Raw genomic sequence first — 17,880 nt, 5'->3', positions numbered from 1 at the left:
ACCCCTACTTTGCTGGCGCTTCCAATATATTTTCTCATATATTTGTAATTTCTTCATGCTTGTTATTGACATTTTAACGCTTGTCTTTGTCTTTGCTCCATCTAGGGTTGTACGGTATACCGGTATTAGTATAGTACCGTGATATTAATGAATCATATTCGGTACTACACCGCCTCTGAAAAGTACCGGTCCGCCATCTAGTCGATACTACTATGATTACGTCGATATTTTTTGGCATCACAACATCTTCTTTTGTTTTTTTTTAAGTTTATATTATGTTTATAAACTCAGGAAATATGTCCCTGGACACATGAGGACTTTGAATATGACCAATGTATGATCCTGTAACTACTTGGTATCGGATTGATACCCAAATGTGTGGTATCATCCAAAACTAATGTAAAGTATCAAGCAAGAGAAGAATAAGTGATTATTACATTTTAACAGAAGTGTAGATAGAACATGTTAAAAGAGAAAGTAAGCAGATATTAACAGTAAATGAACAAGTAGATTAATAATTAATTTTCTACCACTTGTCCTTAATAATGTTGACTAAATAATAGAAAAAAAAATGACACAATATGTCAGCAGACAAATTGGGAGCCTTTGTTGGCTTACTTACTACTAAAAGACAAGGTTGTCTTGTATGTTCACTATTTTATTTAAGGACAAACTTGCAATAAGAAACATATGTTTAATGTACCCAAATATTTGTTGTTAAAATAAAGCCAATAATGACATTTTTTGTGGTCCACTTTATCTAGAAAAGTACCGAAAAGTATCAAAATAATTTTGGTACCGGTACCGGGACAACACTGGCTCCATCTGATGTTCACATGTGAGTTCGATTCCACCAGATTCCATTAGATTAGATGTCATTAGCAGCCTGAGTGTGAACACAATGAAGTGAAGTCTGGTGCTGATGGAACAAGCAGACTTACCTGAAGTCAAGTTGCTGCTGCCGTCTGAGGAGCTGTTGCTCACATCAATTACTGAGACATTTTTGGACTTCCCTGCCTGGATGTCGTCATTAACGGCTGGCGTGGAGGATGAAGACGTCGATCGGGGCGTCAAAGTTTTTTTTGTAGAGCCAGAAGAGGAGGAGGTTTTGGATGATGATGATGAAGATGAGATTTTGGTCCAAGCAGCTTTCGACAGCAGTCCTAAAGGCTTTGTTGCTGCTGGTGGTTCTGGTGTCTCTGCCTCCATCGTAAGGACGGATGAGGAGGATGCCTGCCCTCCTTGGGCCTCTCCAACCACCTGTAACCTCTGCTGGCCAGGCCAGGCAGTTAAGTTCCACTTTGGGTTCAACAGCTTCCCTTCAGCCTTGGTTCTTGTCCCGGTTGCAGGGTCTGACATGACTTTGCTGTCTCTTCCAACTGCTACTCCACCTTCTGATTCATTCCACTCTGACGTCCTGTACTCCGCTAACTTTTGGCTGGGGTCGGTACCTTTTGTTGTGTCTTTGTCATTGGCTCCAGTCCCCAAGGTGGCTGAGAGGCCAGAGGTCACACTTGGGTCCATCGGCATGGCAAACATGAAGTCATGATGATCAGCTAAAGGAAACACAGAAGAAGAAGGGAAATAAGATTTCTGAAAATGCATTCGGTACGTTTACAAAACCCAAAACCAGTAAAGTTAGCACGTTGTGTAAATCGTAATTAAAAACAGAATACAATGATTTGCCAATCATTTTCAACCTATATTCAATTGAATAGACTGCAAAGACAAGATACTTCACGTTCGAACTGGAAAACCTTTGTTATTTTTTGCAAATATTAGCTCATTTGGAATTTGATGCCTGCAACATGTTTCAAAAAAGCTGGCACAAGTGGCAAAAAGGACTGAGAAAGTTGAGGAATGCTCATCCAACACTCATTTGGAACATCCCACAGGTGAACAGGATAATTGTGAACAGGTGGGTGCCATGATTGGGTATAAAAGCAGATTCCATGAAATGCTCAGTCACCACTTTGTAAAAAAATGTGTGAGCAAATTGTCCAACAGTTTAAGAAGAACATTTCTTAACCAGCTATTGCAAGGAATTTAGGGATATCATCATCTACGATCTGTAATATCATCAAAAGGTTCAGAGAATCTGGAGAAATCACTGTACGTAAGCAGCAAGGCTGAAAACCAACATTGAATGCCCGTGACCTTCGATCCCTCGGGCGGTACTGCATCAAAAAACGACATCAGTGTGTAAAGGATATCACCACTTGGGCTCAGGAACACTTCAGAAAACCACTGTCAGTAACTACAGTTGGTCGCTACATCTGTAAGTGCAAGTTAAAACTCTACTATGCAAAACAAAAGCCATTTATCAACAACACCCAAAAACGCCTCCGCTTCGCTGGGCCCAAGCTCATCTAAGATGGACTGATACAAAGTGGAAAAGTGTTCTGTGGTCTGACGAGTCCACATTTCAAATTGTTTTTGGAAACTGTGGACGTCGTGCCCTCCGGAACAAAGAGGTAAAGAACCATCCGGATTGTTATAGTCGCAAAGTTCAAAAGGCAGCATCTGTGATGGTATGGGGGTGTATTAGTGCCCAAGACATGGGTAACTTACACATCTGTGAAGGCACCATTAATGCTGAAAGGTACATACAGGTTTTGGAGCAACATATGTTGCCATCCAAGCAACGTTATCATGGACGCCCCTGCTTATTTCAGCAAGACAATGCCAAGCCACGTGTTACAACAGTGTGGCTTCAAAGTAAAAGACTGCGGGTAATAGACTGGCCTGCCTGTAGTCCAGACCTGTCTCCCATTGAAAATGTGTGGCGCATTATGAAGCCTAAAATAGCACAACAAAGACCCCAGACTGTTGAACAACTTAAGCTGTACATCAAGCAAGAATTGGAAAGAATTTCACGTGAAAAGCTTCAAAAATTGGTCTCCTCAGTTCTCAAACGTTTACTGAGTGTTGTTAAAAGGAAAGGCCATGTAACACAGTGGTAAACATGCCCTTGTGCCAACTTTTTTGCAATGTATTGCTACCATTAAATTATAAGTTAATGATTATTTGCAAAATAATCATTAAGTATATTAAATATCTTGTCTTTGCAGTCTATTCAATTGAATATAGGTTGAAAAGGATTTGCAAATCATTGTATTCTGTTTTTATTTACGAATTACACAACGTGCCAACTTCACTGGTTTTGGGTTTTGTAATAGGAAGAGTAAAGAAATGTGGATTTGTAGCACAATTTTCTTTGAGTCACAGCAGCTGAAAAATATATTTACACAAGCAGGCTTCAGTCCACAGAAACAAATTATTCTATATGCCGGAATTTTTCTTCAAGCTCTAAAACTGCCACTGGAGAAGAAGATGTAAAAATAATATCTAAAGTAGGCCACGTAGGTTTTGGAGGATGGAGCAGAGGGAATTAATTTGGATGTCCCAAAGTGAATGTATTATACTGATACAAAAAACACACACACACACACGGACACACACACACACACACACACACACACACACACAGTCACTTGTAATTGCATAGATGCTAATCTGATGTTTTATGTTGTTCACGCTGGATTCATTTTCTGAGAACATACACAACCGCTCAAGCTGTGGCGGAGTATCAAACCCAAGAAGATTTAGGTGTCACATTCTCCTCACAGAGAAGCAATCTTCTATCCTTCTATCTGAGAAATAACGAGTTTTACAGTAATACCCGCAGAGGGAGCATTCTTCCCATGACATCAGTGTTTCTGGGCAGAACATATTCCAGGGGTGTCCAAACTTTTTACACATTCTGAAAAATCAAATGTGCATTTTGCACATTAAAGATGTATTTAATATTTGTTGACTTACTATCGTATATTATTTGTTTATTATTTATGTGTTCACTGTTATGTTACACAGAACAAGGAAATTGGATAAAATTGCTATGGTATGAAATAACTCAGCTTCTTCCTACTTCTTGTGCTGTAATGAATCAACTGGAAATATGTGATGAATTACATTGTATTGTATGCATGTTCGAAATAAACTGAACTGAACTGAACTGAATAGTGGATAAGGCCATGACTGAAGGGACCAGTGGGTGATAGGATAAATAGGAAGATTATAACATATGCAGGAATGTTAGCTGTGTCTTTCTCCCCCAACTGTTTGCCAACTGCTCTGACTGAGAGCAACATATGTGCTCCTACAACCAACCTGTGACAAAATGCTCGGAGAGAAGAACCTCCACTGAGAACAAATATGGACAGGGTGGATGGGTTAATGGGTGGATGGGTTATACATCTAGAGTACAGTGGGGGCCTGACCTGTTTTACTCAGTGGACATTTCACTAGGGCAGACCTGGGCAAATTAAACCCAGGTCTTTAAAAATTGAGCTTTTCAATCTGGCCCGCCGGACATTCCCAAATAATTATTTTAGATCTTTAATATGGAAACTGTAGCTGCAGTGATGTTTTCTAATGGCCGTAAGTCTTCAATTAGACAAAGTATTTCAATGGTTGGAATCTGCGCTTATGCATGATATACTAGTTACGTTGGTAATCTAATTAGTTACTATGGTCATCTAATTAGTTACTATGGTCATCTACGTCACAGCAGCTCAGACGAGGCACCAAGCAGTGTGGGCGGGAAGCGTTTCCACAGACGCGGAAGGAGATTTTCACAACAAAGTTCTAAAGCTTAGTGATATATAGAATAGAATAGAATAGAATAGAAAGTACTTTACTGATCCCTGGGGGGAATTCAGCAAATATCAGATGTATCAGATTGTAGGTGGGGGTTTTTTGTACCCTTCGCGTTCATATTTCACTGTTTGTTGCATTTGTGTTGCGTTTCACTTGATTGTAAAATATGTAGAAATATTTTGTCAATATTCAGTGTAGGGCTGGGCGATATGGCTTTTTTTTAATATCGCGATATATATCTCGATATTTTGCCTTAGCCTTGAATGAACACTTGATGCATATAATCACAGCAGTATGATGATTCTATGTGTCTACATTAAAACATTCTTCTTTATACTGCATTAATATATGCTACTTTTAAACTTCCATGCAGAGAAGGAAATCACAACTAAAAAAATCTAAAATTTTTTCATACGATGTTGATCTGGAAATGTTTGCCTCGGCATTTTGATGGTGTGGGCGTGTGGCACTGAACAGAGATGTTGACATGCGGAGTAAGCACTCTACATTCTCTAGCATGTGACTTTTCAAATGATGCTACATATTAGCAGTAATGCTACTTTTTATAGCAACGCTTTTGCCCCACACTTGACAAATGACGGTTGTCTGTTCGACATATTCCCACTTGAAGCCAAACCACCGCCAGACAATGGACCCCGTGCTGTTTTTTGGGGGAATTAATTATTCCTTCATTTGTTACCAGATTCGCACCTTCTCTCTCTCGTATTACCACTCGCACGGCTACGCTAGCATCACAGCTAACGTTAGCCATGCTGCTACCTCTTTGCTGCGCGAGGGCGTATACGTATGTGACATATGACGTGACAGTATGTGACGTGTGTAGAAGCTGCGCTTGCTGTCTGTGAGAAGGAGACACAGGAAAGAGCGAGGAGAATCTGTAGTGTAATGCCCGCAGCTAAAAGCAACTGCGTGAAAATGTATACTCGAATATCACGATATAGTCATTTTCTATATCGCACAGAGACAAACCTGCGATATATCGCGTATATCAATATATCGCCAGCCCTAATTCAGTGTTTTATCGTTCATAGAAAAATGTAAAATTCCATTACGTTTTTGAGGCGGTCTGTTATAACGTTTTTAGCATTCAATCAGACATTATTGTGAGGTTTTGTATTAATGTTTCTAAAAATAGATATACCGGCCCCCAGACACATTTCTTTCTCTAAATGTGGCCCCTGAGTCAAAATAATTGCCCAGGCCTGCACTAGGGTGTAGGGCTGCAAGTAGATTAGTCGTCGATTATTTTTCTGATTAGTAAACTAGTCAAACAATTATTGCTTATGATCAGTTGTGCACATTTTGAGTTTAACGTTGGCAAGCATCTTGATTTGAAGTCATTTTAAAAACGTATTACAGTAAATTCAATTGAAACAAAAGAAACAAATTACTGGGAAACGAATGCCTGATTTACTAAAATTGTGCGTGTACTAAAACATGTGCAAACTTGATAGCACACCAAAAGCTGATCTACTAAACGTGTGCAAAGTACAAAACCCAAAACAAGTGAAGTTGGCACGTTGTGTAAATCGTAAATAAAAACAGAATACAATGATTTGCAAATCATTTTCAACCTATATTCAATTGAATAGACTGCAAGATACTTAACGTTCAAACTGGAAAACTTTGTTATTTTTTGCAAATATTAGCTCATTTGGAATTTGATGCCTGCAACATGTTTCAAAAAAGCTGGCACAAGTGGCAAAAAAGACTGAGAAAATTGAGGAATGCTCATCAAACACTTATTTGGAACATCCCACAGGTGAACAGGCTAAATGGAAACAGGTGGGTACCATGATTGGGTATAAAAGCAGCTTCCATGAAATGCTCAGTCATTCACAAACAAGGATGGGGCGAGGGTCACCACTTTTTCAACAAATGCCTGAGCAAATTGTTGAACAGTTTAAGAACAACATTTCTCAACCAGCTATTGCAAGGAATTTAGGGATTTCACCATCTACGGTCTGTAATATCATCGAAAGGTTCAGAGAATCTGGAGAAATCACTGCACGTAAGCGGTGATATTACGGACTTTCGATCCATCAGGTGCTACTGCATCAAAAAGCGACATCAGTGTGTAAAGGACATCACCACATGGGCTCAGGAACACTTCAGAAAACCACTGTCAGTAACTAAAATGTTTGTGTATCATGTATCAGGTCAGAACAATGTCATGTGTTTATTTTTTTAAATATACACTGACAAAACAGACAGTTCCTGTATTAACTATGAACAAATAGTAGAACCAATAACTTCAGTGCATTGCAATCCATAAACTTTAATAAAAGAAGAGGTAAACAAAACACTTTTGGAAAAGCTACCAGGTAATTACTGGCGTTTGCTCAAGTAGCGACAATTAAATACAGAGAAAAGCGAGCTCTGCGTCAAGTAGAGGTGTTAGAACACCACAGTAGTCCAACTGTATTATTAGAAGCTGTCAAGTTATCATCAACGAGTAGCAGGTGTTTTACACACAACTTTATGGTGACAAGTAGTCATCATTTTTGCGAAAAAAAACACATCATAGATGTAATTTGAGAAATGTCCGGCTCTGTAATTTGGAGTTAGTTTGGTAGCTTGAGGTGGTCGTGTGTCCGGGAGGCAAGCACAGAAATGGCCCCAGAAGGATGCACCGTGCAGGGTTGCCGTGTATAGCAGACCTGGGCATTCTGCGGCCCGCAGGCGATATCCGGCCCTTTGTACGTCCCTGTCCGGCCCGCGTGAGGCCAATCATAAATTACAAAATACATTTAAAAAAGTATCTATCTCGAGTGTGCAATACAACGGTGCTGCTTTTGTTTTGAAAAGCGTTATTTGTATTACTTCCGTGTGGATTGTGAGTGAATGTGAACAGCTGCAATCACAAATTACAAAATAAATTTAAAAAAACATCTATGTCTTGCGTGCAATACAACTGTGCTGCTTTTATTTTGAAAAGTGTTATATATGGGCGTATGTCCGTGTGTAACCTGTGAGTGAAGGTGCACAGCGACGAGTGATGCACGGTTACCCCCCGAGACGCTAAAAAGAGAAAAGTTGATGACGAATGGCGTGTTTTCAACAAGACATGGACTGCCAAGTATTTCTTTACAGAAATTAAAGGTAAAGCCGTGTGCTTAATTTATGGTACACATGTAGCTGTGTTTAAAGAATATAGTGTAACGACCTGCTGAAGTTGATGTTGTGTTCTTGAGTTGCGGAAATGAGGAGTGAGGATGGACGTGCGTGTGGAAGGAACAAGATAAGTTGAGCTGTGTTAGTATAGGTTGCTCAATAAAAGTTTAAAAAGAGCGTCAGACTTGGTGTGCACTTCTTCTGGACGCTACAATTGGTGTCAGAAGTAAAACTTTGCGCATACTGCCGCTGCTTGTGTGAGCATACTGTGCTGCTTGTGTGCTCAGCCTGCTACGTCATTGGGAGGTACGTGCCACGATGTTTCCTGGCGACTTTGTCAAGATTGAACGGGAGGGGAAGGACATTGAGTGGGGACTTAAGGTGCCGGCAGCGACTGCAGATGTCTGTGTGAATCCCGGACGTGAGGAGCTCGTCGCAAAGAGAGAGAGAGAGAGTGGAAGGAGAGAGGCAGCGTCTACAGGTGCAGCGCACGCTGCTTGGCATGGGGGAATTCCGCCCTCAATGAAGACTCCCAGGTTTGATGGCAAGGCGAACTGGGAGGCATTTCATCCCACTTCTGACACCAATTGTAGCGTCCAGAAGAAGTGCACACCAAGTCTGACGCTCTTTTTAAACTTTTATTGAGCAACCTATACTAACCAGTGACGTGCAGTCACTAGAGGCAGGTGAGGCGGGGCCTCACCTGCCATCATGGAAAGAAAAAAAATGTAAAAAGAAAAAAAAAAGATTAAATTGTTATATGTATCCAGTGATTATACTATAAAGTTATTATTTTTATTCAAAATCGCTGAATTTTCACATTTGCCGTTCAAATACTGAGAAGAGACGGTGCGGTGAACAGCAGCCAGTTGAGGCACGTCACTCAGTGCCTCAACATGGATTGCGGACTCGGCTAACTGCTGGCCTGCTGTGCAGTGAGACTGTATTGCTATATGAACTATATTATACATTTCCATAGTTTAGTTAGCTGAGGTATATAATGTACAGTGTATTTTGTCAACAACTGTATGTGTGTAACGTATTTCTTGTGCTGAGTGATCATAAAACGGCTGCAAAAGACGCACTGGCTGAGGCTCCAGTAGCCCCGCCTCCTGCACCCCCGCCGTAGAATTGTTATATCAACTAAAGCCCACACTTAAACTTTCCACGTGCAAGATTGAATCTATTTCAAAAATTATTTCATAAGAAGCCAAAAAGTGCAAAAACAATAATGTTCGTGTTGGAGGAGTTGTGAATGACTCCAGGGCCACAACATTAGGTACACCTGCAGACTGCAGGTGTATCTAATTCACAACTCCTCCAACACAAACATTATTGTTTTTGCACTTTTTGGCTTCTTATTAAATAACTTTTGTAACCTATTTTCATGGGCTTTCCTCTTTGTGATGTTAAGTTCCTGCTATGCGCTGTTATACAGTATATGCCTTGAGCTCTTATTTTGAAGGCGCTAAGAGCGGAAGTGATGTCACGTTGCGGAGGTTTTTGAAAGAAGGTAAATAAAGTGGTCCTCGTGTAAACTGGAGCCTCCGTGTTTGTTATTTTGTAGTTTCATACAGTATAGGCGACATTTATAAACCATCGGTTACACTTTTTTAAATAGATTCAATCTTGCACGTGGAAAGTTTAAGTGAGGGCTTTAGTTGCGGCGCATGGACTTAATTTCTAAGTAAAGGTAAGACCATAATAACGTTTATTTTTATTAAATGTGCTTTTTTTGTGTGCTACAGTTTGTATGTGTAAAGTTAAAGTTAAGTTAAAGTACCAATGATTGTCACACACACACTAGGTGTGATGAAATTTGTCGTCTGCATTTGACCCATCCCCTTGTTCACCCCCTGGGAGGTGAGGGGAGCAGTGGGCAGCAGCGGCACCGTGCCTGGGAATCATTTTTGGTGATTTAACCCCCAATTCCAACCCTTGATGCTGAGTGCCAAGCAGGGAAGAATGCTGGTATGAGCTTTTAAACATAACCTGTTAACTGCTGCCAATCAAATGGCGAATAAGATACTCTTTAGGGTTCATATGTTTGTAAATCTGACTGTGATGAAGTCAGTGCCTCACCAGCCATCAACGTCACCGCACGTCACTGATACTAACACAGCTCAACTTATCTCGTTCTTTCCACACGCACGTCTATCCTCACTCCTCATTTCCGCAACAGCAAAGCTTCCTCCTTCTTCGCCAATCACCTTACAGGCGTGCTACGTTCACAACAAAGAGGATGCAAGATAAAGTGACAGAAATTGACATTTTTGCATTATATTATACATCAGGAAGTGTTGTGTAAGAAAGTGTTAAAAATAAAACCATCAAAAGCCATCTGCTTTTGTATAAAGATAAGTTAAGTTAAATGAAAATATTATTATTATTATTATTTATCTTACGGTACATCAAAAATAATTTGAGCAAAATTTAATTTGAAATATTGTCGGTGTGGCCCTCCAGCAGTGCTCGGGTTGCTCATGCGGCCCCCGGTAAAAAGTAATTGCCCACCCTTCGTGTATAGAGTGCTGACCCCTGGCCAGCACGGCTCCATGGAGGTGAGTGTGTGTCCAGTGCTTTTCTTCTCAATGACAGCATCTCAGTCACATCGCGCCAATTTTAGCGACTCTCCATATTGAGAGTCTGATTTTAGCACAAATCTATGATTCGCTTTACTTCCGCGTACCCAGAAAAGGGGCGGTAAAAGTTTGACTCCGATTGGCTGTTCCGCTGTGTCTTCTTTATGCTTTGCAGCCGCACTTGAATGTACGTTTCAGCGCTTGGTGTCATAATTACGACTGTTTAGATGGATAAAAAAGTACAGATGGCAGCATCATTAGTCTATAACTTTAACGCCCGACCCAATTAGGAACTGGTACTTAAAATACTGGTACTCTGTTTGCATTCCTATTCGAGGGAGGATTGTTGAACTCTTTCGGTGCTGCCTGCTATGTTGCCTTGTTGATGTCGACACTCGACAGTCGCAAACGAGAACGTTAGTCTCGTTATACGTCTCCACAAAAGTCTCGCAAGATTAGAACAGCCATATTTTATGACAGATCTCCAGTCAACCGATTCATGACTTTCCAACCGGACATCGACCGATCAATACCATATATCAGTGGTGTGCCGTCAGGGCCAGCAAGGCCTTCTCTGCTGGCCTAACATAACCAGAAATCATGATCATAATTAAAGTTATGCTCCTTCCAGTGCTGTTGTTTTTAGTTTTAGTTTGTATCCAATCAGAATTCAGCTAGCTTATGTTGCCATGCTGTACCCAATCTGCCAGCGGCCTTCAGAATCAACAATGCGGGCGATCATGTACTGTAAGTGAACGGGCACATAGAGGTGATAGACAGTTGCGATAGCCAATCAGATCGCGAGAGAAGGAGAACAAAACGTTGATTAGGTGGCAGATATTGTCATGGGGGGGGGGGGGGTCGCAGCTCGCTACGGGTTGTTCTCCCGGGATGCAGAATGGACTACTCTGGACAAGGCGTGCAGGTAAAAACATGATTTAATTACCCAAAACTCAAAGAGGTACAAACAAAAAAAGCAACACAAAGCGAAGGCACTTGGAGCTAAAGCACAAAACTTAGCGCAGAAAACAAAGAAGCTAACACTTAGCATGGACTTGAGACAAGTAATACTCACAAGACTTTGGCATGAAACAAAACTTCCGTAACAGGTTGCATGACGCAAATAATGACGCCAGGCCGACTGACTGTCAAAGGCAAACTTAAATAATGCCTCTGATTAGTGCTCGGGTAGCAGGTGAGCGGCCGAACACTAATCAGAGACAGGTGAACATAATTAGCAACAGGTGCGTGAGTCCAAAACGTGAAACAGGTGACACTAATGGTTGTCAAGGTAACAAACAAACAAGGAAGTGCAACCGGGAACGATGGAGTCTTTAAACAGAAAATAACAGAAAACATGATCCAAACCACAGATCATGACAGATATACATTTGCAAGAAAATTTTCAAGAAGGATATTTCAAGAGAAACTCCATCTTGTGAGACGATGTTGGCCAGACCCCGGAAGCTAGCTCAGCTGTTCTGGCGATGAAATGGGGAAACGCTCGCCATTTCCACTCGAATAAGCCGACGACGAGGGGTACCACTGGCTTGTACGGCGTCGAAAAGTTTCTATAAATTGTCCATCCATCCATCCATTTTCTACCGCTTATTCCCTTTGGGGTCGCGGGGGGTGCTGGAGCCTATCTCAGCTACAATCGGGCGGAAGGCGGTGTACACCCTGGACAAGTCGCCACCTCATCGCAGGGCCAACACAGATAGACAGACAACATTCACACTCACATCCACACACTAGGGCCAATTTAGTGTTGCCAATCAACTTATCCCCAGGTGCATGTCTTTGGAGGTGGGAGGAAGCCGGAGTACCCGGAGGGAACCCACGCAGTCACGGGGAGAACATGCAAACCCCACACAGAAAGATCCCGAGCCCGGGATTGAACCCAAGACTACTCAGGACCTTCGTATTGTGAGGCAGATGCACTAACCCCTCTGCCACCGTGAAGCCCTCTATAAATTGTGAGTTCAAATATTTTATTGTTTCACTTTTTGATATGTTTTTTGCAATTTTATATATATATATATATTTTTTTTAATCTTTTTTAATTGCGGATGCGTTTTAATTGTTTTTTAAAGGCGCCAGAAAATAACCCCTTTGTATACTGTTTATGTGATCCAATGCCCAGTAGGGCGTAAATGTGTTCCTGCATAGTATTTCTCCAGCAATTTTGAGAGGTAATTATTGAAGTCGGACATCACTGAAGGCCTAGGTGGGAAACGCACGGCCCGCCACTGCTATATATAGATCTATCCAGATGCTCGCCAAACAATGTATTTATATCTCTACAGTAAAAACGGGTAATCGACTTGTACAAATTATTTTTTACACCCCTAATTACTATGTCTTGTCATTACATCAATGGTTTATTTGGTCTCAAAAATAATGGCAATAATATCGTTTATCAACAATAATTTGTAGGTCAATATATCGTTTTTGTCATCGGCCCAGGCCTAATGGAGACACTCATTTACTGCACATTCATGTTATCATGCTCCTTATCTGCAGGGTTTTGCTAAGTTTACAAACATGCAACAGACAACTATCAGGGTCTCTGCAGGTTTCAACAAGTCAAATTTAAGACTTTTTAAGACTATTTTTTGGCCTTAATGAATATAATTTAAGACCATTTCACATCCATAAGGACAAAAAAGTACAAAAACAAAGGACAATCAGAGGGCCAGAAATAATTGTGTCATGATGTGGAGGTGACGAACCCCAAGATGCAGAGATGGCAGGCGGTGTACAAAAAAACATGGTTTTAATGTTCAAAAAAAGGTGAAAACAAAAAGGCGCACGAAACAAACGCTAACACTTAGCCTGAACTATGGACATGAAACAAAAAGTCGCTAACTGTGGCATAACTAAACAAAACTTACTTGGCAAGGCACGAGCAAAATGAACTAAGCATGAAATCATCAGCATGAACTATGGTATCTCCAGAAAACAAGCATGAACAGAGCATTGCATGAAACAGGGAGTCCACAGCATACAACAAACAATACTCCAGCACTGACTGGAGGGCAAGGCAGGTTTAAATAATGCCTCTGATTAGTGCTCGGGCAGCAGGTGAGCGGGCGAACACTAATCAGAGGCAGGTGGAAATAATAAGTAACCATGGTAACTAAAACAAACAAGGGTGCACAAAAAACAGGAACTATGAAGTCCAAAACTAACAGAACATAAAACATGATCCAGGACATGGATCATGACAAATTGTAAGAGTATGAATTCATTCACGGCTCTTTCACAATGGGGGAAAAAAAAGGTTAAACTAACTAAATACTCCAGAAGCCTCTCTATTTAAACTATTTGAAAAAAGATTAGTAAACATAAAAGCCATTTTTTCAGATTTACCATAGAAGTGTTGTCTTGCAAAAGGTGCAGTGTGCTTCATATCAAGTGTTTTCATGTAACAACAACCAGAATGTCAGCAATGGTGGAGGAAAGCGCAACAATATATCGTCTGTGAAAGGGACAGATAGCATATCTGCTAAAGGTTAACTTTTGTAGTGTTTTTGCAGCTGTCAGACTAGAGCAAAGAGATAAAACATCTACAGTAATACTACTGTGTCTGCACAAAGTTGTGAAAAACAAAAATTGCAGACAGAGCAATTGTCTAAAAAGAAAGAAAGTGATTATGGCTTGCAAGACTTAAACATAATTTGGATGTGAATACACATCTTTATATTGATGTCATTCGGCAATAGGCAAATGTGGTGGGGGGGAGGGGCCAAAGTTTATCTGTGTATCATTGTGCAAGTGTTTGTGGCGTTTTAGCATCTTTTGACTTGGATTTATCCCGGATTTTTTACTTTTACATCATCATTCCAATCACTTTCACCGCAATGTTTACAAACGCTTTCCTCCTCGATGGCTCCACATCCGGGTCCTTAACTTAGACTTAGTCAAAATGTATTGATCCATAAGGGAAATTGTTCCACACCGTAGCTCAGTTTCAAAAGATGGAAAGGGTAAGGATAAAAAACATAATGCAGGTATTAAGTACACTAGAAATGTACCACAATATAAAAAATAACATATATGTAATTGTTTACATATTATATATATATATATATATATATATATATATATATATATACAGTATATAATATATACTGATATATTATATTATTATATTTTTATATAATATATACAATATATAACAAATCCCAATTACCATGTACAATAATACAGTATATGTAACAGCTGCAACAAAAAAAAAGCATAAAATAGAGAGTAGATCCAGCAGAAAATATACTGTACATTATAAACAAAGAGAGGTAGCGAACATAGAAGCTGTCAGGTAATTAACACTTTATTCGCTTCAAACATGCATCAAAATAATTGTTCTGGAGCCCCAATTTGTCCATCTTATGCAAGTAATTCGGCTTTGCTGTGGGCTTTTGTTTCGTTTTTTGTCAATGACTTTTTATAATCGACATTGTCGATTACGTAAACTAATGGTTGCAGCCCTACTAATTTTTGGGACAAAATAAATATCATGCAATGTTTCGTGATGTTAATCACTGCACGTAAGCAGCAAGGCTGAAAACCAACATTGAATGCCCGTGACCTTCGATCCCTCAGGCGGTACTGCATCAAAAAGCGACAACAGTGTGTAAAGGATATCACCACATGGGCTCAGGAACAACTTCAGCAAACCGCTGTCAGTAACTACAGTTTGTCGCTACATCTGTAAGTGCAAGTTAAAACTCTACTATGCTAGTTAAAATGGCAAAAGCCATTTATCAACAACACCCAGAAACGCCGCTGGCTTCGCTAGGCCCGAGCTCATCTAAGATGGACTGATGCAAAGTGGAAAGGTGTTCTGTGGTCTAACGAGTCCACATTTCAAATTATTTTTGGAAACTGTGGCCGTTGTGTCCTCCGGACCAAAGAGGAAAAGAACCATCCGGATTGTTATAGGCGCAGAGTTCAAAAGCCAGTATCTGTGACGGTATGGGTGTATTAGTGCCCAAGACATGGGTAACTTACACTGTGAAGGCACCATTAATGCTGAAAGGTACATAAAGGTTTTGGAGCAACAGATGTTATCATCCAAGCAACGTTATCATGGACGCCCCTGCTTATTTCAGCAAGATAATGCCAAACCACGTGTTTCAACAGCGTGGCTTCAAGGTAAAAGAGTGCGGGTACTAGACTGGCCTGCCTGTAATCCAGACCTGTCTCCCATTGAAAATGTGTGGCGCATTATGAAGCCTAAAATACGACAAAGAAGACCCCGGACTGTTGAACAACTTAAGCTGTACATCAAGAAAAAATGGGAAAGAATTCCACCTGAGAAGCTTCAAAAATTGGTCTCCTCAGTTTCCAAACGTTTACTGAGTGTTGTTAAAAGGAAAGGCCATGTAACACAGTGGTAAAATTGCCCCTGTGCCAACTTCTTTGTACTGTGTTGCTGCCATTAAATTCTAAGTTAATGATTATTTGCAAAAAAAAATTAAGTTTCTCAGTTTGAACATTAAATATCTTGTCTTTGCAGTTTATTCAATTAATTATAAATTCGAAAGGATTTGAAAATCATTGTATTCTGGTTTTATGTACGAATTACACAATGTGCAAACTTCACTGGTTTTGGGTTTTGTAAAACATCACTTACTGTACAAGGTCTGCTGTCATTGGGATGCCAACAGCAAGGATGTTCATATATTCCCATTTAGGTGAAGAATGTCTCATAATCCTCACAAAGAAAAGGGGTAGTGGGCGGGGCAGACAAATCGTATGTTCGTGTCGTCCTTGCCAGTTTCGGGTCCTAAATGGCTGTCAAAGTGTACCAACTTGTCAGAATACCTACTCAGACGTCTTCTGTCCAGGTAAGATGCATGATTTATGCTCTAGAATAAACTTACAGGGAGCAATGAAGCGAGGAAGCAGCAGCAATGATGTAAACATCGGAACAAACGTCAAGGCTACGAATAGTTTGTCTGCGTTAGCGCTTGTAATAACAATATCATTAATACTTGGTTAATATTCAAGTCACAAAATGTAAATAAAGTCTTGTTGCCGCTTTTTGAATGGTTATTTGTTGGATTTTATGGGCGATATAGTGGAGCTCCCATTGGCTCCGCTGTAAGTGGACTTTTATTCATGTTTATTTATAAGTTAGTATGCATTAAAAAAAATCAATTTGTTGTCAAGTCTTTCATAATGATTGTGAGTAGGGATGTCCGATAATGGCTTTTTGCCGATATCCGATATCCGATATTCCGATATTGTCCAACTCTTTAATTACCGATACCGATATCAACCGATACCGATATCAACCGATATATACAGTCGTGGAATTAACACATTATTATGCCTAATTTGGACAACCAGGTATGGTGAAGATAAGATACTTTTAAAAATAATTAATAAAATAAAATAAGATAAATAAATTTAAAACATTTTATTGAATAAAAAAAGAGAGTAAAACAATATAAAAACAGTTACATTGAAACTAGTAATTAATGAAAATGAGTAAAATTAACTGTTAAAGGTTAGTATTATTAGTGAACCAGCAGCACGCACAATCATGTGTGCTTACGGACTGTATCCCTTGCAGACTGTATTGATATATATTGATATATAATGTAGGAACCAGAATATTAATAAGAGAAAGAAACAACCCTTTTGTGTGAATGAGTGTAAATGGGAGAGGAAGGTTTTTGGGGTTGGTGCACTAATTGTAAGTGTATTGTGTGTTTTTTATGTTGATTAAATAAATAAAAAATTAAATTAAATTTTTTTTTTTTTTAAACAAAAAACGATACCGATAATAAAAAACCGATACCGATCATTTCCGATATTACATTTTAACGCATTTATCGGCATGTGAGCGATAGGCACAATTTCAAAATGTGCAGTTCCCCTTTAATACTCATACTGTTGTTTATTATTTTGACTGTGGTTTTTAAATTCTAAATGTAACATTGATAATATTTTCCAAACACTACATGCAGCACACGTGGAACAAAGCTAGAACTTTACAGCATAGAAACGAACTGTATTGTGTTATCAGCTGACATGTTTGTCCATCTGCTGATGGAAGCTGTTCAAAAGTTTGGCAGGCCATGACAAGCTTCCTGACCATGGCAATGATGCCAAGCATAAAGCCATGGCTCTGCTCCGGTGTTGTGTGATACATGTGGGCCACTGTAGGTAGGCCAGTTGGGTCGGAAGTGTGACAAATGGTACCCAGCCAACTGGTGCTCGTTTTGAAGCTCAGCGCAAATTTGAGGTTATATTTAATGATCTCTATCATGTTTGGGTGATTTATAACTATAATTTATATGATGGGTGATTTATAACTTTAGCACAAGAACTATTTAGTTTTTTACATATATTGAACCAGGATATATTTGACCAAGATGCAAAGATTGATATGAGAAACTGAAACAAACACCAAACCATAAGTCATATTTACAGGTTCACGAAGAAAGAAAATTATAAAAATATGGATTATTCCATTTTGTGATATAAACTA

General features: G+C 39.7%; 1 protein-coding gene across 4 annotated transcripts in view; it reads right to left on the bottom strand.

Moving 5' to 3' along the window:
* Nucleotides 1–17,880, bottom strand: part of kiaa1549la (KIAA1549-like a) — a 293,945-nt gene that overhangs the window by 185,142 nt on the left and 90,923 nt on the right. For all 4 annotated transcript variants that reach the window (XM_061969804.2, XM_061969805.2, XM_061969806.2 and 1 more), the window contains exon 2: nt 942–1,556. In XM_061969804.2, the coding sequence (XP_061825788.2) occupies nt 942–1,556 (615 nt within the window). The remainder of the gene's footprint in view (nt 1–941; nt 1,557–17,880) is intronic.

Source organism: Nerophis lumbriciformis, linkage group LG10 (assembly GCF_033978685.3).
Source record: "Nerophis lumbriciformis linkage group LG10, RoL_Nlum_v2.1, whole genome shotgun sequence".
NCBI lineage: Eukaryota > Metazoa > Chordata > Actinopteri > Syngnathiformes > Syngnathidae > Nerophis > Nerophis lumbriciformis.
This window is presented reverse-complemented; position numbering and strand designations above follow the sequence as displayed.